General features: G+C 39.7%; 1 protein-coding gene across 1 annotated transcript in view; it reads right to left on the bottom strand.

Moving 5' to 3' along the window:
- Positions 1–26,970, bottom strand: part of GTF3C1 (general transcription factor IIIC subunit 1) — a 91,940-nt gene that overhangs the window by 28,858 nt on the left and 36,112 nt on the right. The window contains exons 15-27 of the mRNA XM_083153412.1: positions 23,775–24,092; positions 21,712–21,857; positions 20,695–20,792; positions 18,351–18,447; positions 13,265–13,442; positions 13,041–13,176; positions 11,125–11,260; positions 9,255–9,333; positions 8,837–9,010; positions 6,606–6,763; positions 5,988–6,130; positions 5,226–5,307; positions 1,650–1,762 (exon numbers count right to left, since the gene is read on the bottom strand). Of these exons, the coding sequence (XP_083009538.1) occupies positions 1,650–1,762; positions 5,226–5,307; positions 5,988–6,130; positions 6,606–6,763; positions 8,837–9,010; positions 9,255–9,333; positions 11,125–11,260; positions 13,041–13,176; positions 13,265–13,442; positions 18,351–18,447; positions 20,695–20,792; positions 21,712–21,857; positions 23,775–24,092 (1,858 nt within the window). The remainder of the gene's footprint in view (positions 1–1,649; positions 1,763–5,225; positions 5,308–5,987; positions 6,131–6,605; positions 6,764–8,836; positions 9,011–9,254; positions 9,334–11,124; positions 11,261–13,040; positions 13,177–13,264; positions 13,443–18,350; positions 18,448–20,694; positions 20,793–21,711; positions 21,858–23,774; positions 24,093–26,970) is intronic.

Below are 26,970 nucleotides of genomic sequence, written 5' to 3'. Positions count from 1 at the left end.
GTTATGATCTGGAACAAGCAAGATTCCCTTCCCACCCTTCAACCCTACATAAGAAGAACAGGTCATTGAAGCCATGACTTTTGTGAAACCCTAGAGACCAAATACACCAAGAATGGCACCTTCTGACGGCATTTGATAAAAGTCTTAAAATCCAAAACAAACCAGAAGGATCTCTTTTTATGGGCATTAGGTAGACATTGGATTTAAAACTTCAAGCCTTCTAATAATATATGATAGGGCAGATAAATGCATTACCAATCAGTTATGGTAAGCACAACCAACCAAGGGGTTAGAAAGGGAGCATGACAATGATGCTGTGGAAAAAGATGGGATCGGCCCAGTAACTTGTGCGTCTACATGTCCTAGCTGGTTGTCAGAAGAAGGACCTCCCAAGATTGCAAACTCTGTGATTCTTCCATTGCTTACATTGAAAGCCTCAACCTCATAAGGAGTCCACAAAGTTTGGTCTGAGGAGTGAAATCAACTTTATTATGGTATCCTTTATAATATTCTCTAGTTTTTAAATAATGTTTCTGCTCAGGCTTTTTCAGCGACAGAACAAAGTCATCTTCACTGAGCAAGCCTTAAGCAAGAAAACTTTGCATGCCACCATGAAATAGCTTGAAAATATGGCAGCTCCACTGGTGAAATCAAGATATGAGCAATGCATCCATACATACTACAGTACAAACAGGCTTCAATCGCTAAAACATATGGTATTTTCGTTTAACATCGACACAAATTCTAATTTTCAATTAACAGCTTTGCAGTACAATGGGGGTCTGGCCAAAAGTTTACTTTGCTCTTTTCAAAGCTGCCTTAACCCAGTGGTTCCCAACCCTGGTCCTCAAGTACCCCTAACAGTTCATATTTTCCATAAAGGTTTATGGTCATTAAACCAATCTGGTTAGCCATACATTCAAATATATAATCTCTGTTCTATTTTGAAAAACATAATGCATGAGGAGTGGAAAACATAAGGTGTTTCCATTACATTTTACTACATAATAACATAATGTAATTAAGTATTTATTACAGGGTCCAAAATGAAATCGTAAAAATTGTATTAAATGTAATACCAATACTTCACATATGAAATAATTTCCACATAGTATACATAGAACTGGGGTAGCCAACATCAGTCCTCTAGAGCTACCAACAGTTAAGGTTTTCCAGGTCTCCTCACAGTGGGCCTTATTTTAGTTCACTCTTTCTGACAAAATCCTTCTTAGATGGACAAAACCATGTGCACTGCAGGTGGGGCAGAAGTAACTTGTGCAGATATAATTAGATTTGGGTGGGGTTTTACTTCAAAGTGAGATCTATATTGCAGGGTAAAAATAAAGCAGCCAGTATTTTCCCTTCACAAAAACAAAATAACTCACCCAAATCTAATTCTCTCTGCACATTTTACATCTGCCCCCCTGCAGTGCACATAGTTTTGTCCATCTAAGAAGGATTTTGTCAGAAAGAGTGAACCAAAATAAGGCCCAGTATCACAAGTTAAGTAATTAGCTCCACCTGTGGATCTTTTAACATGTGTTAGCAAGTAATGAGTGCACCTTTGCAGCAGCTAGGTTGTCTGGAAAATGTGAACTGTTGGTAGCTCTCGAGGACTGGAATTGGCTACCACCGACATAGAACATTACCTGTTAAACAAATCCTGTACATTGTCTGGAACTTCATACACTGGAACACCCAGAGTTGTGCTGAATTTTTGTTTCAGACAAGCCACAAATTCTTTAAATTCTGCAGCACACACCTTTCAGAAAGAGACAATCATTTAATCTCAAATTCCAGGAATGGAATATCAATATGTTGAAAAAAAACAAAAACAAAGAAAACCATAAGTAAAAAAATAAATAATAATAAAAAAATCTTCAGAGAGCAATTAAGTTGAAAGACAAATTTGTGGCAAGTAATGGTAAGCAAGCATACATACTTGAGCAGGGCCAAACCATAGTTTGGAGCTATGATGTTTAAGGAAGCGTGCGTGTAAAATATGGTAAAGTAGATGGCCTGAACGGGTATATTTATGAAAACGATTTTTGTACTCCCTGTTAATTCCTTCTTCAATTCCATCTGGGTGACAATAAACCAGAGGTTGCTCAATAGGACTGTAGAAGCTGTCAGTTACTTAGATTAGTAACTCCTCCCCACTGCAACCCATGCTCTACAGTACTCAACAGTACTGTAAATTTTGGGGGAACAACAAAGTGTAACTTAAAAACCAACAAGATTTAAGATTCGAGAAAATGCTGACCGTAAGGACACATTGCCCCTAGATGGAATCAGAGAAGATACTTTAATTAATGGTACACACAAGAATCCAGTTCTTTTTTTCTTACTATCTAAGGGACACTGTGTTATGTGATGTTTCAAAGGCACCCCTAGGAGGAGGTACGCTCAGAGAAACCTGAACGAAAAACCTTCTGGTGGAAACTAGCATCCTTGGAAATCATTACTTGGAAAACCAGCAATATCAGGGAAATGTGTTGACAGAGGACCAGCAACCACATGACACAACTGTTCAGCAGAAGCCCTGTGGTAGAAATTTGCTCTGGAGCAGACCGCCTCAAACTGGAGTAAGCCTGGAGGATAACAGACAAAATCTACCAAGTACAGTATTAGTCTACTGCCAGCAAACCAACCACACTTATTCACATGAGGCAACAGTTGAAAATCCACATACAACAGAACCCAACCTTCAGGAACCCTTGAAGAAAGATTGAAAACCATAAGAGTAATCCCCTGGGTATTGTTAAAAAGTGCCAAAACTTGCACCTTCAGCAAACGGAGATGAAAACCTGTTAATCAAGAAAACGGGAAAGGTGGAAATGAAAAGAACCATAAGAATCTCTTTTCTTTCACACCAAAGAATCAAAATCCTCCATACTTTGGTAGTTTCTATCTCATGGTTTGCAAAATGGTCTGAACAACTCTAGAATGAAAACCTTTAGCATTCAGAATACTAACTTCAAAAGCCATATCATTAAAGCCAGCCCTGAAAAATCTGGAAACAGATCAGATTCAAGAGAAGGCACCAACCTGGACCCATTTACAGTTTGAAAAATTTGATGTACCAGGACCTCTGGGGTGAATCTGGATCCTCCAAAAATTATGATATCGCAAGATCAGATTAGTTTGATAATGCGGGGCAACCACTGCAAAAGGGCTGAGATCTCTAGACTGGGTACTAAACTAAGAAACCCTTACAGTTTAGAGTAGAGGTTATGAAGTCTATCTCTAGCAGACCCGATAGATGAACCAATTCGATGAATACCTCTGTGTAGAGAGAACACTTCTCTGGCAGGATTGTATTCCTGCAGAGAAAGTCCACCTTTCAATTTCCTTCCCCTGGTATAAACATGGCTGGCACGAGCGCCTCCACACAAGCCAATATACAACTTACTTCCCCTATTGCCCTGCCCCTACCCATGGCACAGTTGTCATACACCACCGGCATGGCAGCCTGCGAGAATTGACCGAGTCTTGGTTCTCAAAATGTGGGTCCTGACCCCAAAGTGGGTCCCGACCAGCTCAGCATGAGGTCATGACTATGTTGCTGGCCATCAGGCAAATGTGTCTGTGGAGGGGGGCAGGGTATAACTCATTAAGTAAACACCCACTGCTTCCCTCTTCCATTCCCCCATCACCCTTTTCCATCCCCCCATTACCCACTGCCTCCCTGTCACAATAGCGGTCACTTCACTTCACTGACTAAACATGTGGAGGCCATTCAGTAGTAACCTTCTGGGGTCCTTTAATCATTTTTATTGTCTGATGGGGTCCCAGGGCAAAATAATTTGAGCACCCCTGAACTAAGGTAAGTGGCTTGGAGCTCCGAAACAATGTTGAGAAGGGCAAATACAAAAAGCACTGCAAGTGACAATGCAGGGTCACTGCCCCAAAGGCAAAAAAATCTGGCATCAGTGGTCACAACGACGACACAGGATAAAGTTGCATACATCCGAAAGCTTACCCTCTTGCAGCTGCTCTACCCAAAAAGAAGGAGGAAAAAAAGGACCAGAACGAGAACTCTTAAGCTTCAGTGCAGACACTGCTAGGGAAGTACGCTTATCTGTAGCCACTGCAATTACTTGCTCACAAAAGGAAAGGAAGTGCCTCAAGGTAACATTTTCACTCTGATTCCACCGCCCAGGAACGCAGCCAAAGAGACAATGTGGCAAAGATAATAAATGCAGAGAACCTGAAAGCTTCGTGTTCTGCATTTTGCGCCATCTCACAAAATATACTCTGTAGCATCAGGAATGATTTTGCTAAAAATCCAGTAGATCGATTGTTCAATCTTGAAATGCTTTTATTATACAGTAAACAATTATGTTGTTTTATAAATGTTCTGTATTCACCTGATATTGCAAATGTGATATATATTGCTACAGTACTTAAAATTTAAAAACTCAAATAAAAACATTTAGTAAAAAAAAAAAAAGAACATCCAGAAGATCTCATTTTATCATGTTATATAAAGGCAGCAGATAAAGAGAAGCACATTTTGAGAACACTGAATTTCAATCCAGGGCTTTCCAAGCCACTTCAATTAAGTCACATATCTAAAAAGAGGACAGAAAAGTAACTTCTCTTACACTTAAAAGTGCCAGCAGCCAAGCAATCCAACTGCCGACAAAACCCCATCATCAGACCCTCTGACCAGATGAGGGTCACAAACAATTGTGAAGAGACAGGCCATCTGGAATCTTACCCTCCTCTTCTTTCAGTCTTCCAAGGGAATCAGAAGGGCAGTGATGATTTTTGTACGATTCCCTGTAACTCGATTTCCTCAAAAAAAAATCTTTCTAAATATGAAGAGACTTTGAAATACTTGAAGCTGAGCCCTCTATGAAATAAACCCAAGCAGGCTTACCAATAGTGATAGGAAGAAACACATTACACTAGTCTAAGTGCCAGCTCCTATGGTCACATTGAGCAACCCATGGTCCAGTGTCCCCATAATAGAGAGAGAGAAAAAAATAGACTTTATGTTTGTGGCCCTTCAATCTCTGAGTCTGTTTGTTAATACCCAGTCTAGTTTTAGAACTTGTTCTCAATGCCAATGTTCAAAGGATATGCTTATGCTGGCACTATACAAATCATGTAGGTTTCTTATAATACTTAATGGTTGTTGCAGTGTTTAAAACTTGTAAACAGTACAGAGTAATAGACTACTTACATTAATATTGCCATAACTGCCTTCAGTTTCATACCTTTGGATCCTCGTAACATGCTTTCCGACTCATAAATTCTTCAACAAGTCCTTTATCCTGATACACTTCTGCCAAACACACTCTACAACAAAAAAACATGCAATACTTATTTTTTGTGGGCTTGAGGCAAGATATCTATCTACTTATACGTTTATTTGTAGAATAGAGGCAGCAGCACAGTTCAAAATTTAAATAGGGGAGAAACACCAACTGCCAGTGAGCCAATTTGGAAAGGTAGTTGTTGGCAGTGGGTGCGATTTCGCTTTTTTGAATTTTGAACTGTGCTGCAACCACTCCTCTCAAACCGCTACTGCTCCCTATACGGATTCATACAGACAGAGTACTAGTGTTGCATATCAAATTAAATGGTGCAATCTGGTAAAGCTGTCAAATTGCATTGTGGCTTAAAAGTAACGCACGGGACTTGTCATGTCGAAAAGGGCTTTTTGGCGTGACTGCTGCAAGAATGTAAGAGGACACATCTGTAATTATCTTCTCACTGAGAGAAGGCAGTCATTCAAAAACCAGAAAATTAGTAATGACCTTGCATTGTACAAAGGTTTATATTAGTCTTTGTAAAGAACGAGCTTTATCTGATAAAATAATATCCCTGTGACGCAGGCTTGAAAATCTGTGTGGGCTGGAAAACAAAACGTAACATAAAGCAGCTATGTGTCATGACTATTGTAGCACCATATGTAACAGCATTATGTTCAAAGATAACTTTATATACAGGTGTAGATGTCATGTTTCATGGCTTACTTGTAGTTAAGGTACGTCTGGGGGTTCTTCATTATGTAACGTGCTCTTCTACCAATGGAGTGTGAGGTTTTGTCCAGTGACTCATCCAGGCTGGAGTGCATAATATCTCGGACAACTTGCCAGGGGACAAAAGGTCTTTTTACCTAAACAAAAACAAACCGGGACATTTTTTTTTACAGATTTTTGTTCTCATTCTTCTGCTCTTTAAAACCATGAATTCCTGGAAATAACTCGGCTCCTACACAACTTGTTGGTCTATATGTATCCTAATTCAGCAAAACTTAGATTTAGTATTAAAAATGTAGATTCCATACTAGAATGTGACCACAAAGCAACAGCCACAATATTCTGCTAGCAGATACCATTAGAAATACATTAAAGGGTTATTAGTGTTTATTCTTTCTGCTACTTTTCTCACAACATTAATCTATTCTCTCCATTTTCTTTTCTTGCTCCTACTGTATATATGGGCCTGATTCAGATTCACTCGCTAAGCAGCAGTCTTTCGCGGCTTAGTGAGCGGGCTAACGGTTTTGCTGTAATTGCCAGCTAATCCAATGCTTTAATAACACCCGATAAAATAAAGAACTATCAACTCTATGTAAACATTAATGCTACCTTCGTATTCAAAATGTTGCTGGCTATACGACAGAGCATTAGTAAGCCATCCTCCTGTGCAGTCCATGCAACGCGCAGACGGGTCATTCTTTGTAGAGCATTCTGATCAGCCTCATCATGGTATCGGTACTTTCTGCTGATCTCTTCCTTAGTTTCCTCTAAGAGTAATAACACTCAAACTGTTATGTGAGCAAACCACTCGGATTGAAAATAGATTTTGCTCATATTTGGTTTAAAATAGCCTGTCCCCACATTAAAATTATTATTCTAAATTACATTTGGTCTATGAATGAACAGTTATTGTTATGACACAGGGGTAACTTTACTAAAGCGTCGAAAAATGAAGAGGTGATGTTGCCCTTAGCAACCAATCAGATTCTGTCTATCATTTCTCTATTGCATCCTAGAAAATGATACAGAACCTGACTGGGTTGCTATTGGCAACATCACCTCTTTTCATTTTCAGTAAATTTAACCCACTGTGTCTGTGTATATCTTTTTCCCAATAGCAAAATGGAAAGAAATATCTTGTTATATCATTATATTTCTATGATTTGCCCATCAAGCACAGTGTATACTATTTAAATGCAGAAAGATACAAAGGTACTGTCATTTTTAGGAAGTGTGTTTGTGTAAAGGTGGCCATACATCAGAAAGAGCAGTCTACCATGATTGTGTCCAATTTCCCTTCAACTTCTGAGCACATGTTGTGGTTTTTGTACTAAAGAGTGTATCATCACTACCACACAGTGAGGTTTAACAGCTTTATCAATAAACAAATATGAGCAAAAACACTGCTCTTCATAGTAGATCCTGCACAATACCTATTATTGCTTTCATTCTGTGACCTACTGTACCCTAATCTATTCCCCAGTTCTGAACCCAGCATCCAGAGTCAATGCTGTGCCTAGTACTCTGCAGTCCTGGTTCTAATTAATTAATCAGGAAAAAACTGTCAGTGTCACCAACACAGAAGTGCTCCAGTAGACAACATCTAGAAACTGGTGGTGGTGGAATCTACACTACAAAGCTGGTGTGCATTTGGCACTTATGGCAAGTACCTTCTCTAGTTGGAGTAGTCAATAACAGACTGCAGACATTAAAAGGCGAACCCCAGTTGTAAAACAACGGGAAACAGTGAGGACAGAGTAGGACACCGCATCACAATAATATATGTTGGCAAGCAGTGTGTCACGTTGAAGGCCAGTTTAAGCATAGAGTAGCCACTGCAGAGGGTGCTCATAATATTGCTAAATCTAGGGTTATGGGCCCCATACATCAGCAATTAATTGTGACAATCCTCAGATCTGGAGATGATTGCCACAATTAATTGTAGATGTGTGGGCTCCCCCTTTTGGCAATCCCAATCAAAAATGAATAGGGATCGCCAATCGATTGCTTAATCATATTTTTAAACATGTTTAATAATCTGGTATTATCTGCGGATCTTTTTTATATGTGTGGGCATTCCCAATCCGTCTTCTTCATCTATTTACATTATGAACCGCTGAAATGACAATCGATTGGGCAATTTCCAGATATGAAGATGCAATCTTTAGATGGAAAAATCTGCCGATCACTGAAATAAATCTGTAATGTGTGGGCAAGTCAAATAGATTGTAGAATCCATTTATCTGGCCAAAAAAATCACTGGATCTGGAAATCCATTAATTGTGATTGCTGATGTATGGGGCTCATAAATCTCAAGATCCTATGTCAAAAAGGAGGCATTGGCATACTTTGTGCAAGAGACAAGATGACAATGGTGCTTATAAAGTGGGATGGACAGTGACCAAGGCAAAAGCTCAGCAACCACAAATGGACCTGCAGGAACCTCCCCCAGCCCAGCTCCTGCACACAACAGCTGCTATTGCCCACATCATAACCCAGACACCCATTCTACCACACATATTTAATACCATACAATAAAATCAACAAGGATTTCAAAAAAATTATATATATTGAACAATTTACAACTGCTAGAGATGTCATTTGTTTGATTTCTAAAAATCCACCAAATGTACAATAATTTAATACATACAATACTACTAGGATTCACAATATTTAATATGTGGTGGGAATATCCATATTCTCTTACATTCAAGGTGACTATATTCAATGGCCACAGACAGACAGAAAAGAGACGTTTTGCATTTTCTATGAAACATTTATAAATAAAGTTATAGAAGTCTTGGAGAAAATTCTAATAAGTAAAATTTTGATTTACTTACTCTTTTTCTTTTTGGCTTTCTGTTTTTTCTCAATAGCTTTTTTTGGTCTTTTTCGCTTTTGATTTTTGCCTCCACAAACTCGTTTGTTATGCTGTGCAGTAGCTTCTTTCACCATCTGGACAATCTCTCCATTCTCAGGCACGGACACATCTCCAAAGACATTTTTGCGGCTACCTGGCTCACAGAAGAACACAAAAAATATGGATCATGGCAAAAAATTATATTGTACATGGGCAATGAGTATACAATTTTTATAAAGAATAATCAGATATTAAGCTTTGTTAGGAAAAAGTAAAATGGATAAATCACAATGGTAGAAGTAGTGCGGTCAAGCAGTATCTGGTGTTAACCAGAATTCATAGACCAGGAGTGGGAAAACAGTGCATATTATAATGGAAACATGGAGTCCTTTTCTTACCTCTTGAGCTAAGGGGCAAGGTATGCTTAGTCAGGAAAGTCTGAAGCCTCAATGTAAAACCATCTTGTGAAGATTTAGTCTAAAAAACATAAAGACCCATTAATACAAATAACAGAGATCCAATTGAACAGCAAAGACAACCTTACTGTGGAGACACAATCCCAGCCATCCCATAAGAATATTTGTGAAAATTAAATTGCGCTTCCTATCCCTATAATATGAATGGTATTTTTTGTTGATCAAAAACCTGAAGCCATATAATTGTGCAAAGGAGAAATCTAAAAGGGGGCAAATTTTCAGTAAATAAACATTTTACATACTCAAAGTCAACAGATGTAATAGAAAGCACAGCAAGTTTCAAGTAGCAGGCCAATACAGCTCACAACTTGTACTCACTAAAAAATGGGAATGTTGAAAGCGGAGGGGAGTAATTATAGTGGTATTCTGGAGACACGGCCTCTAGTCTCATTTTATTACAAATTGAGGTTTCAAATTTGGCAGAGAATGCATGTTTTAAAAACTGGAGGCTATTGCATTCCTCCCTGAAGTGGCACTACCAACTTTTTGACCATATTAAAATGGCTACAGAAGAAAGGTTGATATACGGAGCATCAATGTCTCATTGTACTTATGGTTCATCCTCCCACTCACATATCCCTTAGTAATGTCACAATGCCTTGTCTTTCAGCTGGGGCTTTGTGGCTAACCATGGAAACATGGAGGAAGACAATGTAGAAAGCAGTCAACTTCAGGTAGATGAGGCAGCGTTATAAAGCTCTGTCCCCAGAAATTTTCTACATATCTGGTGGGAATGCCCAGTTTTAATCCCTTTTTGGCAGAAGCTGACTACCTTAGCTAATTCGATTCTATCTTTGCAAATTCCATTTGAAGCTGGCTATTTTCTCCTTTCAATGAATATCCCAGACACAACTCGCTCGAAGAATAAATTGTTCACTCATATGGTTCTGGCGGCTAGAACCTGTATTGCGGGTCTATGGAGATCTCAAACTGTTCCGTCTTTAGCCGAGGTGACTGCCAAGATCTGGCATATTCATTCAATGGAGTACATCACTAGTATCTTAAATTGCTCTTCCGCTAAATTTATTAGGGTCTGGGAGCCCTGGACCACGTATTTCAATATACCACCAGCCTTCCACTAAAAACATAGTAACTTATCTCCTAAAAGTTTGAACTTGACCAGTCGGATAGGACCCCCCCTCCTTTCCAGGTCCCTCCTTCCCCTCCCTTTTTCTTCACCTTCCCCTTCCTTGTCCTCCTTTCTTTTCTAACCTCCTCCTTCCTTTTTTTTTTTTTTTTTCTCTCTTTCCTTTTTTCTTTTTCTCTTCTCTATTAGTTCTCTTAAAAACTTTATCTTTAAGGCTTCTGTGACTAATAAAAATGTTGATATATGTATATATGTGTAAGCTATATGTATGTATGCATGTATGTGTATGTGTGAGTATATATATGTACATATATTATTATTTATCCTTGTTTATATGCATTATATCTACATTGCCTTTAAGTATATTATCACCTTTAAAAACAAAAACAAAAGAGATGCCACTATATTTTCTTGATTGTATTTTATTTGGTCCGGGGAACCTCTGCGTACGTTCCTAATTTTTGCATTAATTTGTACATATTTGGACCATATTCTTTATCATATCTATTTGTCTAACTATTTCTTTATGTATCCATGGCATCTCATTAATAAAATTTATTTAAAAAAAAAAAAAAAAAAGCTCTGTCCCCAGGATGTAGTGCAGTTTTATAGCAAAAAAGACCATTCGTTCAGTAAAGTATATCTTTTGGTGAAAAACAAATCCCTAAAATGCAGATGTGGAGATTTGCCAAACGTAATACTTACCATTTTAGTTTTATTAATAATATAGCTTATCCAAATCCAGTTGCGCTTTAAATGGCTGTAGAAACTTGAGTCAAGGCCCCCAGCTCCTAATCCATCTCCAGGAATAGAGCCATCATCCACCACTTCTCTGCTGCCCCTTCAATGGAGAATACTTTTCTTAATATTTATACATCTAGTTCAACAATACATCTTTCATGTCCATACACACCGAAGGACAATGTAACCCAAATGTGGCTTTCAACATTAATTAAATAAATAACCTGACCTCATTAATGATCATTTGAACGAACTAACCTCTAACCCAGTGGTGTTATTCTATAATAGCAAGGGTCTCATCAAAGTGATAGAGTCACAAGTCATCCCTTCAAAACAGAAATATAAAAGAGTCTCAAGGGTGATGTAACATTGTATCCCACTTGAGCCGCCCGGTAGCTTGGCAGATGGCAGGATCGCATACGTTACATCGTATGTTGGCCTTTAGCATACAATGTATCGTATGCAATCCCAACAAGGCCATTACAGTATAAACACATGCGATTTGACACTTTTCACCAGATTTATTGGACCGACCCATTGGCATCAGATGAAATCTGATAAAAAGTGGCCAAATCATACTATTGTATGTCATGGCCCATCACATGAATAATGCATTTATATTTTATCTAAATATATCTATTCAAAGGTGCTGGCATTATCAGGCTCTGCGCCGCCTGATCATGCCAGCACCTTTGTCTAGAAATATCTAGATAAAATATAAATGCATTATTCATGTGATGGGGATCGTGTAAGAGATCAAGTGCGGTAGAAACTGCTTGATAGATTAAAAAGAATCCAACACAGCTACCAGCATATACAGTAGGATACTATCCTGATCGAGCACATCCTAAATGTACACCTCCTGACATACTATTCTGACTGCACATTCTAATAAACATATACATTATATGCCTAAAAGCCCATACATGCTATACACAATAATAAAGAATGGTAATAATTATAACCCAGCAACCAAGCAAAAGGGAATAAATTGGAACAATATAACTATTTCCATTCCATACACTATTGAGACAAATAAATTCAGCATATATAATCTATAGTAACTATATATACTCAAATTGAGCTGTGTGCTAGGATTAAAAACCCATACATGAGTAAACAGGTTCTCTTATTATACATACAAACTATGAGGAGTATAATATAAACATTGTTTCAATTTTGTTTCACTCTGGTCTTTCAAGAAAGGAAACAATTGGAACAAACATTTATCCCTGAAGGAATCTATCTGGGCTCAATGCCAAGAGCTTTGAAAAAGCAACAAAATTTGAACCAATAAACTCAGGAGAGAAATCCGTCTAAATCCTCCACACACCAACACATTATAAAATTTGCGGCATAATTCAGGCTCAGAGTCAATGAATTTTAAATGCTAAACACATTTTTCATTCCCTTTTTAGCACTATGTACGTGTTGTATTTTGTTTGTGAGCTTTAACTCTTTAGATCACCCTTACGACGTTACCCCTTTTATCCTATCGAATGTGGGGAACAAATGGAGTTTTTAATTATACTGAATAAAATGTAAATCTTAACCCCATTATGCATTGCTTCCTAAGAATTTCACTTTGAGGTGTGTGCCCAGCATTGCAACCCTTTTTCTCTCCTATTTGTAGCTTCCTGGGAAGAATTGTTGGGTCAAAAATTACTTTGAGGAACCACTGATAAAAAAAAAAATGGTTGATGAGGGTTTATTTGCAAAAACACTGAACTCTCAGATCAGTAGAAATGAATCATAATGGTGCAAGACAAGTTGTCTCATGCAGGAGACCAACACAAGGCTAGTAATGGCTAACATCTCAGTTGGAAGCCTACTTAGAAAACAGTTTTGCGTTTTATTACAACCAAGTAGAAGAAACTTACGGAACACTCTCTAGTACGTTACATTTTCGCTCCAGTTGCTGTCTGTCTTCCTGTTCTGGGTCAACATCTTGGCCCAGTAGGCTTTCATCCTGGGGTTGGGCATTTGTTTTCTTTGCGCGAGGACACCGTACAACACCTACATTGTGAAAATAAGCATACAGATTGTGTTACTCAAGAAAGGCAAATTTTTGGGCTGCACAGTAAGTAATGACTGGTATTCTTACCCAAAGGTGTATTCAGACACACATACTGCAGATCAAACCAATAATTCTCGACATCTTTAAGTGTTTCAAAACTATAAAGCCGTTTCTCGAAAGGATGACTGCCTTTAGCTATATTGTAGTGTGGGTCACAAGCTGTTGTATCTACAATGGTTGCATTTCTCTTCACGTACACAAACACCTGAGAGGAAGCAAAATCATAAATAAAAACAGTACAAGATGTAAGTGTGGATGTATTTATTAAAATAATTTTTTTCCCTTAAAAATTGCAATGTTGCCGGGATTTTAATACTTTCCCAGTGCAATCAATTTCATTCAAAATCAAAGCAAAAATAGACTGTGCAGGCAAGTCTATTTCTGCCCAATTGAAAGGATAGCCATGCTGCTCAATGCAGTATGGCCTGTCCACTCCCCTAGCACCGTCCATCCCTCCCTCCCTGCCAGCCGATGACGGCACCCGCCAGCCATCAATATCAAATAGATACAGATGGCTGCCAGGTCGGCCCGTGTGTACACATCTTTTGGAAGCATCTTCTGCAAAAACAAAATACCTGAATCTAGCAGAGTCTCAAAAGGGGCCATATGTACCAAGCCTTGAAAAGTGATAAAACAGAGAGTGATAAACCACCCACCAATCAGCTCCTACCTGTCATTCTTTAAACACAGCCTGTGACATGGAAGTTAGGAGCTGATTGACCGGTGGTTTTTCACTCTCCATTTTATCACTTTTTAAGCTTAGTACATCTGGCCCAAGACCGGTCATGCCAAAAAGAGAGTGTGTTTGGCCTGACTGCAGCAAAGATGCATAAGGACAAAACTGTAAATCAATCTCAATTAGATGAGTTTACCATACATATTTCCTTCAGTTTACTGTATCTGAGTACCACTTATGAATTTTCTAGCTATGGCATTCATAATATGGTATCATAACATGCCCTGTATCATTTAATAGTAACCAAAACTTTCCTACTGCACATATTTATTGTGGCCACCACTGAGTTATATTAAGTATCAGCTTGCGGGCCAGGTATCAAACCTGTTTAAAAGTTTAGTTCCCAACACAAAAGGGCCAATGCCATAAAACTATCAATAGCATTCTAAACAATTTAAAGAATAATAATAAATATATTTGAAAAGGATTTTACAATACTCTACACCAGTCAGTAATCTAAGCCCGATCTCTTGTACAAAAGTTTATAACATACTTGGCACCCAATATATTTATTGTAGACAGCTTCAGTACTGATTGAAATATATACACAGTTGAGTCACATTATTATGACCACCAGTTAATAGGCAGAGTAACCGATGTGTGCAGCACGGACAGCAGCTAGATGGGCTGGGAGTGACTCAATAAAGGTGCTGATAGCTTGGTACAGGTATCAGGAGCCATGCTGACTGCAGTACATCCCATAGCTGCAGCAGGGTGTGTGGTGGAGGATCCATATTACTGATCTGATGACTGAGGTGGTCCCACAGATATTCAATTGTGTTCAAGTCTGGGTAATTAGGAGGCCATAGAAGTACTTTCAAGTCTTTATTGTGCTCATCCAACCACGTCACATTGTGACAAGACAATCAGCATGTACAATCAGTCAAGATTGCTTTCCACATGGATGAGTACGCCAAGAGAATGCCACAAAAACATTCCCCAGACCATAATGCTGTCACCACCAGTTTAAATTCTCAATGCTTGCAGGAATTTTTTCTGATATTTCTCATCTAACACGCCAACGTCCATCCATATGATAAAGCAGGAAACATGACTCATCGGAGAAGGCAACCCTTCAACAATCAGTGGAGGTCCAATTTCGATATGGATGTGCAAATTGAAGCCTTTGTTACTGATACACATTCATTAGCACATGGGCAGTACCGGAGAGCCATACAACGCAATGTTCCCACAATGTCATTTTAAACCTACACCTGGTAGCCCGCCGTTAATTTTGAAGGTGAGCTGCTACTCATCTCTCTTGCGTCTTTGTAAGAGACAGTCACCTCTTCCATCAATGGCACGTCCATTATTCACAATGGTGCCATTTGTCCAGTCACGATACCAAGCCAGCGCATGGTACATGACCTACAGATATGTCTTCATATATCGTTGCTCATAGCACACTTTTTAGGCGCCTAAATCATTTGGCTGCGTTAAGTCCCACACCATGTAATACACAGTGTAACCACTGGGTGGCAAATGCTCCCAGTTTAGACTACAGTGCTGAATAAAATGCTGTGGCAGTAGACCGTGACATGTGAGAGGCTGTTCAATCATGTTCTTCCCATTATAAAAAAAAAATCTCTTCTACAAAATACAATGCCAAGCTACCGCTCTACTAGGTACTGGATTTTAATCACACATACAGCATTTTTATCTCAGAAAGCATTCCAGGTTTTTTTTTTATAAAATGGAAAGCAACATCAAATCCACTGTACCACTCAATTACTACCTCATTAATATGACTCAATAATACCCCCTCACAATTATTCATTAGTATGGATTCCGACTGAGCTCATTTCATGTCTGTATCAAACCACCTCCCCAGCCACGCTGCCTCCAGTTCATCCTATCGAGTCCTGATATCTAGTGATTTTGTCTTTAATCTGTGTGCTAAATTCTGGATTTTATTCTCAAAATCAGCTTTATTGTCTCTAAAAGAATTCATAGTTTTGATCTTATTAAATGAAAAGAAACATTTAATCCACTACCACTCGCTCCCTACTGTACAGGATCTCATAAATATAACTTACACATGGTCTCCATTGCTGTGCTGCCATTCACATTATGCTGTATATTGTAGGATACAGGTCCTTTCATTTCATAGATGGCTGTGGCTTATGTAGGGTACACACCAGGACGACCCGCTCACGATGCACATCGTGAGCGGGTCGTCAGTGTCTCGTCCGACCCGCTCACGATGTGCACCGTGAGCGGGTCCGATCCGATGGCGACCCGCACCCGGCTGTATGGTCGTCATTGAGATCCTACCTGCAGCAGGTAGGATCTCAATAACGACCGACCGACCCGCGGGACCGCGCATCGGATCGGTATCGGTCCACACCAGGACAGAAAAGGGCCCAATCACCACCCAATCTACATCCAATTGATCGGAATTGGATCTAGATTGTGGGGATCGTGCCCTAGTCGTCCTGGTGTGTACCCAGCATTAGTGGGTACGGTAAGTGATTTACAATGTGTGCATTTTGGGTTCGATCCCAATAGGAATACACAATTCATTTGTTTATTTTTTATGTATTATTTTTTTATTCAATAAGTTGAATGGATGTATCACTTATTCCCTTTTATAGGAAAAAAAAACCTCTTCTAAAATATTCAATGCCACAGTATGCTGCGGTGCTATTCACACTGAGGTGCTATTTACACAGTCATGGCAGCTTCATACTGTACACTACAGTTTGCATCTCAATGAAGGCTTCTTCACCTCCCCCCCCCCCCCCCCCCAATGACTCATTGGTATTCATTCCCACTGAGCTCATTTCATGCCTGTATCAAAGCACCTCCCCCAGCCTCGCTGCCACCCATTCACGCTATTGACTCCTGTTATCTAGTGATTTTGTCTTTACTCTGTGTACTAACTCGCTCCCTACTGTACAGGATCTCATAAATATTACTTCCACATGGTCTCCATTCACATTATGCTGTATACTGCAGGATACAGGCCCTGATGTTTGTCTGATTATTTTGCAGATGTTGTGGCCTAGTTTAGGAAAAGCAACATCTGGTGGAGAGAAAGTGGTCTTGCACGTTACAATTGTAAAGTGACTTATAAGGCAAGGACCTAGTTCAAGTTGCATGGCACTTCTTCCGACTGGCCTATCCCTCCTCCTCCTAACCTCTTTTGCTCCTCCTATCCTGCCTACCCTACCTTTCCATCCGTTCCTACTTATCCTATTTTTTTTCGTTCGTCCACCCACCTCCTTTTAGTCTGTTAACTCTTATGAGCAGGGCCCTACTTCCTCACGTACTCACCCTACCTTTTTACCTCACCAGTGCTCCTGCCCTGTTCTTCCCTTCCTCTACTTCATCTTCAGTCTCCTCGACAATTTCGACACCTACTTCAGAACTGATGCTGATTTTAGTTCTACACGTTATACCCCTATTTATGCTGTATTTTATCAACACACCCTGTACGTTACCTTTACTTTTGTTTGCTATGTAAGGCACTGCGGACACTTTGTGGCACCTTATTAATAACCGTACTACTACACGCTACACAGAATGTAGCATCGATGTATGTAGACACATCTGTACTTCCCTGCCGATGTCAAATGTAGGTGGTATTTATAATCATGTGACTCAACTGTGTATATACTAAGTGTCCCAAGGCGCATCAATCACTTTTGTAGCAACCTGTAATAAGAGGATTACCAAATCAATATATACAGAATTACCAGGTACAGAGACTCAGTAAAAATGGCAATAAACTACTTAATTCACATATAGAAAGGCAGCGATGTAGTCCATGATTCTTATTATTCGCTAGCCAGTATTTGTGGCAAAGAAAACCAAATAACAACTCATGGTGTATTATGTTTGTATATGAATATTACAATATCGTGGAGCGTGGCCCATCTTTGCAGGGGATGGCGTAAGATTCGCCAGTCGCCATCCCCGCCAGCCGCCGCAAGGGGACGCGCGTCCCCTTACAACAGGGCTCCACCCGGGTCCCTGCCGCCTCGCTGAGGGTCGCCCCGGGTCCCTGCCGCCTTACCGCCCCCACCCCACTCCTAACCCTGTCCGTCTCCCTGAAGCGGAGACGGACAGGGTTCCCGTCCCCCTGCCGACGGGAAACCGAGACGCGCGTGCGTGTGAGACGCACGCACGTCTCAGTCAGATGGAGCGCCTCTCGGCCAGCAATCACCAGTGGACAGATTCTGGCGATCCCGGAGCAATACCGAGAGGCGCTCCATCTGTATATGGACTAATTGGTTTGCGGGTAAAAAGTGGCCAAATCGTGTATGACCAGCTTACGATCTCTCTGTTGTCATCAAGTTGCTCAGTTTGAGAGTTTAAAAAATAGGTGACATTCAGAGAGGGAAAGTATGAGAGCACAGTATAGTCTACAGGTACCTGATCTTTGTCTTGAAATTTTTCATTAGAGCCAAACTGCACTAGGCCCATGCAACTTAATTTTTGGAGCCCTTGAAACACAGAGAAGACGTATCTCCTGAAATAAAAAAGGTGACTGTCAATAATGTAGGACTTACAGGACAGCCTTTCACAGACACAATGAGAATACTAAATAAAACAGTGTTAACCTTCAAGTATTAGCTCACTTACATGGCTTTGCTCTTAAAGGATGTACACATGGTGCAATGTACTGTACTTTCTATTAGATCCTCATTCGATCCCAATCTAATCGGGATCGACTTGCACAGCACCATGTACACATTCAATTTAGACTATATAGTACAGATCTGTACTATATAGTCTTGCCTACCAGTCTATTTTTCGTTTAGATTTCGATGCCGCGCATCAGGAACGAATAGAAATGGATTGCATTCAATTTCCTTTCGATATTGCTTATATAATCTAAATCGAATAGAAAAATAGTTTGTATCAAATCATTTGTACGCCCTATTACTTCTACAAAAGGTACTTACACTGAAGTTACAGCATCCACCACTTCCACAAAGAGTGCCTGTATGGAAAGTCCCACAGAGAACTTTACTAACAAAGGCAAGCTCTGCAGATGTAGCAGATCTTCACTATGTAGAATTTAAAAAGGTATCCTGGCACAACTAGGTGCCCACTCTGCAAACCTAGTCTACTGCTGCTCTAAAAAGACTACCTTGGTCGAGTTGCCACCAGCCAAAGAAGTGTCTTAAACAAGTGGGAGATCTACTGCATCCCCTCCACAAAGGCCAAACAGCATGAATAAATTATGAAACATATGGGTCCTTAAAAAAATCTGTTTGCAGGCAATCCATCACATTCAAGTAGCAAAGAGCTGCTTCCTTGGGAACGTGAGGACACAAGATTGGGTTGGAAGCGATATTAGGTTTGGAGAATCTTTCACATAGAAAGCTAAGTTCTTCCAGAAGCATAAAACATTCAGCGCTAAAGTTTGTTGCTCACATAAAACATTCAATGGGTGAATGTGAGGAAAGCTGCTGCTGGAATGACAAACTTGTCTTGCGAAGGAACACAAACTATAGCTATGTGACAAATTGGAGGAACAGGAAGACCACAGAAATTTATGGTGTCCACAACATATTAAGCCCATTTACAATAGCCATTACAATACTAGGAGATGGATAGTAAGCTGAACTAGGCCTTCAGCAGCCCATACACGTCCCGATGCGGGCGTGCGTTGTGGGCTGCAATAGCAGGGATCCCATTGCATTGCATTGCATGTGCATGCGTTGTGCATGCAATGCGATGCAATTTGATGAACCCTAAGTACAAAAAGTATGTGCAAGCACATACTATTTGTACTGTGCGATGAGGTGTGCGGGAGCGCGCACCTCAAAGCACACATCGGCTCAGCACGCTTAGCAGCGTGTATGGGCAGCTTACAACCTCATCTAGAAACAGGACAATCATGACCTATTAACAAGGTAGAAACTATGTCTTTAGGCCACAGGTTTGTTAAAAACATCTGAGCTAACAACATGCCAAAATGAAAGGCAGTAATGTGGAATGATAAAGCAAAATAAAATAAGCCATATGGTTGTTCCACATAGGGATATGGCTCTCATCACTGAATGAGGAGACTTCCATTTTAACTGCTCTAGGACAAGAAAACCATTGAGAGCCTTAAGATCCAACACAGCAATGAAGAAACCACTCACTTGGGCACCAGGAAGAGATAGTAGTACAAAGTATGAATTCCTACAAAGAGGAGAGGAGCGAATATCGGATGATTGCCGGACATTCGGGATTATGCCATCAGTATACCGACATCAAAATCCTGACTGTTCAAATGCTCGATAGTCAAGATCCTGACTGACAGGGGCTATTCAAACTTGGGGGATCCACAACCCCTTTAGAGGGAGAATAAAACTTATGGTGAGTGCAGTGAGTGTGCAAGGGGCTTCTTTGCTTCTTTACACTGTTGAGGTACCGGCTTTCGGGATTCCGATGTTGATATACAGTCTGTTGGAATCCCGACTGTCGGGCCGCCATGTCACACCTGAGAGGAGCAGGGTTAGCCTATTATTACAAAGGATACTTGAGCTGTTCGGACAATGAAAACAAATACAGTAATGTTAAAATAGGATGGTATTTAATTAAGCCTGATAATTTGTCACCAGAAAAAAAAAAATAACCGATGGCCATTATCAGGCTATCCCATAGGGCAGCGAAAACGTTTGTGTGAATTATGGCAACCATAAATTGCGCCTACTGCCGCGACTATTCGCACCCGCAAAATCATTGCATTTAACAGGATTGATCCCATAATATTATATACCTTTTGTACAGCAACTGCTGTCTCATTGGTCTCGGCAGATATCTGATTAACGTGTGCATTTTTATTGGATCGTCTAAATAATCCTCCAAATTGTCAACCTGAAATACAGATACATACAAGTTATTTTGGTCTTGTTTCACAAAAGGGAGTAAAACAAATATTCCAACTTTTCATAGTAATCTATAATAATAGAAAAAATGCCCACAGCCATTTTGCCTGAATTAAGATGGATCCCAGAAACTAGCAAACAGAGGAGAATAGGATATAATTTAAATCATCAATGAAATGTGTTCATTAGTCCCATGGCCATAAAACTTGTAATAAAAAACAAGACACTGGCAGATCTACTTCAAGGGTATCCCCCACATTTTTAGGATCATCAATATTTGCATGTCGCCGCTTCTCAGCTGGTTGGAGCTTAAAATGTAAAAGTGGCACTAACCTATTACAGAACACAAGACTTTGCACTGAACACATTGGTATTTTGGTGACCACTCACCAGAGTTCAGAATTTAGTTTAACAATAAGGTCTTCAAGTTTAGCAGTCCTTGTGCGATGAAAGATGCCACCCACATTACGCAGAAGCTACCAGTGCTCCTCTGATATTTCATATAATCCAGCTCTTCTACACTGTCTGAACCCTGACTGTTCAGCCTTTACATAAGGGTTTCCAGGTGCTTACTGCCTGAATAATAGAACTCTAGAACACTCTAGAAGGTGTAAGTTTCTTGTGTTTTCCCCGATAACATAAAAGTAAACGTTCTAAACTTAATCAACTTTGATATTAATTTATTTGCCACATATCTGATAAACTTCTAGAAGCAGATGTGTGACACTAAGGCAACCCAGAAACAAAAGCTCCACAAAGGCATTTCAAGAGGTACTGTATGGACATTTATGTTCATTTCAGCCTTTATTTGAAGTGATGCAGGAGGTGTTAGGGAAAAAAGGGATATTTTTGGGTTTGTTACAAATTAAATTACATGGAGCAAAAAAGTGAAAGGAAATGAATATTACCTTGTAGCTGACTTGAACTATTTGTATGAAGATGGAGAGGGGCAGACAGAGCAGGATATCACTAACAAGAACCCAGCCTGGTCCATTTTCGCAGTGTACGGTGGCAGGTGGTATATATCTAACCCATGAGACTTCATCTACATAGACTACAGGATACATAATACAAAATGTAATGTACAAATAGAGTAGTGTGTAAGCACATTTAATCATTAGGTAAGAAGAAGTAGAAGACACCAAAATGTCATATCTATAAAAAGTGAAGAGTCCTGGTAGCTGTAGAAAGCAATCTAACTGTGGGTGACATTAATATACATTGATGGGTATTCAATGCCCCTAACAGCAAACTATGATGGCGAGAAGTGCCGATAGCTTGTTATCAAGTATTCAACTCCCTCCCCTTCACTCACCATTTCCACCTCGTTGGTTTCCTTTGGTGAGGTGGAAACTGTGAGTGTCGCCATTAAAACGGCGGTGCTCGCCATAAAATGCAGTGGACTCGCTGCATTTGCCGCAAACCTCCCCATTTAATGGGGTGTAGGATTGTGGCCCAACATTGGAAAGGGGGTTTGATGGTGAGGATGGCTTTTTCTCCCTGAAGATAAGCCATCCTCGCCGTAGGAAACCCCCTCGCCGCAGCAATGGATACTACCCATTACATTGCATTCTCTGATTTACACATAAATATGTTTTAAATAGAATCAAAATACCAACTCTATGAATAGTTGTAGATTAAATATATTCTTCATCTAGGTCAAAAGTTGCAGAACTGGTCAAAATAAACCAGAAATTATGGTTATAAGTCGTAAGTCACAGTATGCTTTATATGATTACAGCAAATAAGGAAGCCACCAGCCAGGAGGATCACAAACATACTGTAAAACAAAAAATCATGTTGCAAACGCGTGTTGAAAATGGACTACCAGAACACAAGTCCGGTACACACTGGGCAATTTAATGAGTGATCTTTCTCATTTTGGCCCTTCTGAGCAATAATGTTCACTATAAATTGCTCAGTTTGTGCACTTTGCGCGATGAAAGATGTAACCTCTCGCCCTCCCTACTCTGTGCATAAGATGTACCCCCCCACCCACACCAGCAAGTGTGATGATGACACACCACCAGGATCCTGATATTGGCGGCAATTGGTAAGGGTGTACACACCATTAGTTCTTTTCAACCCTTTTCTATGGGAATTTCTAATGATGGCACTAAAGTAGCACTACACAGTGCATCCATTGATACTGTGCACAAATATGGTTGCATTACTTCACAACTGATCATACACAGCCACGTGTTTGGTTGTTATAACAATTCCATGTTTCAGTTAAGCTATCCCTACAGTGAACCAATTCTTTCATATGTTAATCATTTTCTGGTTGTACGGAAGTCTGAATCAGAGATGTACCCCTGATGAAGCCTCAGCAGGAGACTAACCACGTCGGGTTGTTTGTGATACAATATTCAGCATCACAAGAAGGCTGTGGAAATTGAATTTAAATAGATATTTAATTATGTTGGTCTTAAATGTTGTCATACTAAGAGCCAGATGTATCAAGATTGAATAAGTGAAAAAATGGAGAGTGATAAACAACTAGCCAGTCAGCTCCCAACTGTCATGTCACATGCTGGGCTTGAAAAATGACAGTTGATTGAAACTTAATACATCTGACCCTTAATGTGTACACTGTTCATTGTAGTAACAAGCTCAGGTGCCCTGTTTAAAATGTTCAGTAAGGAGTGCTAGCCTCATTAAGGTCATCCACATTATAGTACACAAATATAATTTAAAGACCGCCTCCCCATTTGAGGAGGGAGAGAGAGAGAGGGAGGGGGAGAGAGAGATGCACTAAGCTTCAAAAGTGGTCAAATGGAGTGTGATAAACAAGCATCCAATCAGTACCTACCTTCCATGTCACAGATTGTGTGAAAAATGTCAGATAGGATCTAATTGGCTGGTTGTTTATCACTCTCCATTTTATCACTTTTGAAGCTTAGTGCATCTGGCTCATAGAGAGAGAAATAACAAGAACGGAGGAATGCACTAAACTTTGAGACATATGTACCAGTTTCTTTGTGTTGCTCTGTTCCTTGGTCTGTTAAGAATTCCTCCATATTACCAGCCTTATTGCTCTGATCCGTGCTAGCATCGGTACAGAACATGCTCACTGTGTTAGGATTGTTATCTGCAGGTTGGCAAACCAGTGGCATGACATTCTCATTTTCAGCAGTGTTCTCAGATGGTGGACTGTTCTCTGATGACTTTTGCTGCTGTTCAGATTTGTGTGATGGGTGACCATAAACAATATACCAGAGAAATAAATGAGTAATTTTTAAGCGTGGCATTTTAGGAAGATATCCGAGAGACCTTCCAAGTCCAGGAACTGTGTAGAGAGAGAGAAAAAAAAGAAAGCTATGGTTTTGAAATACAGGTGGTGGTGGTTGTTGTGGTAATGGGGGGTAGTTTTATTAATTCAGGTTGCAATATATCAAATGGCAGATAACACGGAATGTTACATGTCTAAGACATTTATTAGCGGAGAATTATATAAAAACACCTTTTTTTAAAGTTCATTATTCATTGAAAAATCTGGAGATTTGTCTAAAAATAAAATAGATTTCTATAATTTCCATTACTCTTTATGACCCATTACATGTTTCTGATGTATCCCAGTGGTAAAACTGGTTAAGCAGACAAATGAGGTGCTAAAATAACACCCCACCCCAAAAAAGATGGCTTGCTTGTTTTTTTTATTTTAATCCATCCAAATGGACAATTAATTGCTAGTGTTGTAGCTGGAACACAAAACCATTGCGATTTATTCTAATTTTATATTTTTTATACTGCAGTAACTCCAATTACTGTTCACAGAACTATTCTGCCGAAATTCAAATCGACAAAGTACATTGTTTGTGGGATAGTGGGGAAAAAAGGGAAAGGTGAGTAAATGCACTAGATTGCTCCTTGGTTGCCAAATAGTGTCATGTAACATTTGGTCACTATCCAATGGTGGTGAAATTCACGTTGTTGAAACAAAATTCCTAATTGCGTGAAGAAAATAATAGGGTTGGGGGCGCGTACTGAGTTGGAAACAGAATACGAAGCACGGAAGACCTGCTACATAAATGTCTCTCCCTAGGTTGGGGCAAATTCTAATCGAAACTGAGTATTATTTCCATGATATTCTGATAATAAAGTGTATATTTGTAAGAAAAAAAAAAAACATTAAAGGTGAAATTTAATAGGATGAGAGATTCAGGAAGTGAGAAATTTTGTAAGAAATCTCCAGTGTTTTTAAAGCGGCAATCATTTACACTGCAAAACCAGTTTGATTTTGCAGTGTAAATGATTGCCGCTTTAAAAACACTGGAGATTTCTTACCAAATCTCTTGCTTTCTTAATCTCATATCCTATTAAATTTCACGGTTACATTTTATTGCACATACTGTAATTTCCACACTCACACACATTTATACCTACAGTTATACACTCTCTGAGGTCTAAATCTACATAAGCGGTCTTTTTTCTCTTCAATGCTTTGGAATAGTGGCATAGTCAGCTTGTTGCAAGCTTTATTGGCAAATACATCTTTAAACTTGCAGCAAATGTTACACCAGTGGTTCTGCTAGGGGTGACTTGAGTTAGTGATCCAGAAACAAATGACATTACTTATGGACAAGGTGATAGGCAAAATCAGTGCTACTGCTGATACAGTAGCTGCCAATAAAAAAAACGTGTGCAATCGGAAGCGTAACTGTACATCACCACATAACTGTACCGAAGGATGACAGATGGGTCAACTTACTTAAGTTTATAATAGTTTCCAAAATCACCAATACAAAGCTTTTATCTTAGGGGCTCTCTATGGCAGAACCAAATAACAAACCTCAGGCTACCAGACCAGAGAACCGTATCCCCCAAATTGGTTGTCACTGGAGGCACAATCATACAATTGATAAAAGGGTGAACGTGTGGATGGAGGAGCTGCCCTGCATAGTTGCTCGGTGGAAGCTCCATGCTGCTCTGCCTCAAAAGTTACTACAGATCTAGTAGAATGAGCCAACACCCTTGTTTGGTGTTGGGAGCCCCATACTTAAATAAGCTTGAAGGAAGACAGAATTGATCCCCCATGCACTGCTAGTGTGCACTAAGGACCAGAGTTGGGAATGCCTGACATAAGGTTTTTTGGCTTTTCAGGAGTCTTGATACCCGAGCATCTGTTGGTTCTGGAAAATAAGCCTTTTAACAAAGCAGACCTCCCCAGAAACATACAGAACTCCTATAAGTTATTTAGGTTAATTAACAACTTTAATTGAAAATACATTTTCAATAGCATTTACCATGCCTATTTTGTTAACTTTTAAAGTCTTTGAGGTTTTTTGCCTCATGCTGTATGACCACAGGATTTTAATGACCGCATTAGGAATCCAACTGAGCCCTGGAGTCCAGCATATGGTGCCTACTTGTCTACTAGAGAGCTGAAAAGGAATTTTACCATAAGAGACCATGGGCCAGATTTTCTAAGCTTCAAAAGTGATAAAATGGAGAGTGATAAACAGCCAGCCAATCAGCTCCTACCTGCCATGTCACAGACTGTGTTTGAAAAATGTCAGACAGAAGTTGATTGGCTGGCTGTTTATCACTCTCCATTTTATCACTTTTGAAGCTTAGAGAATCTGGCCCCATGAGAGAAATCTGATCTTGTACCAGAAACACGGTCTACACCTCTGCAAAACAAGATACCATTGTCTAAACTAATAGAATAAGACAGAGCAACACTTATAGTAAATAACAAAATATATGAATAATAGCTATAATATATACCTTGCAAGAAGAATGTCCCATGCTAAACTACAGATAATGGTGTGAACACAACCAAGATCTAGGTTCTGCACTGACTCCTCCCCCCTCAAGCTACAGACTCCTCCCATTGTAGGAAAGAATCATGTCATTTCCTAAAAGTCAATGAGAAGCAGAGGGGAAAAAGCGATCTTTCACATCCAACACTGGCCTCATCAAGGACAAAGATGACCTGGCTTACAGATAGAAAGTAGAAGTAGATAGGAAGCTCTTAGCTTAGATATATTCAAGTAAGGAGCCATTATCATGTGGCTCCTTGCTGGTTAATCGTAGACCCAATTTACGGTAACGTGGGGTGCAGGGCGCCTGGATTGGTTGGTCTGGATGGCTCTAGTGTGGCAAACCATTACATTTTATTAACACTTAGCACTATTTTTTTTTCTCACTACCACTATTTCTTT

Source organism: Crinia signifera, chromosome 7 (genome assembly GCF_055691185.1).
Source record: "Crinia signifera chromosome 7, ASM5569118v1, whole genome shotgun sequence".
Lineage (NCBI taxonomy): Eukaryota > Metazoa > Chordata > Amphibia > Anura > Myobatrachidae > Crinia > Crinia signifera.
This window is presented reverse-complemented; position numbering and strand designations above follow the sequence as displayed.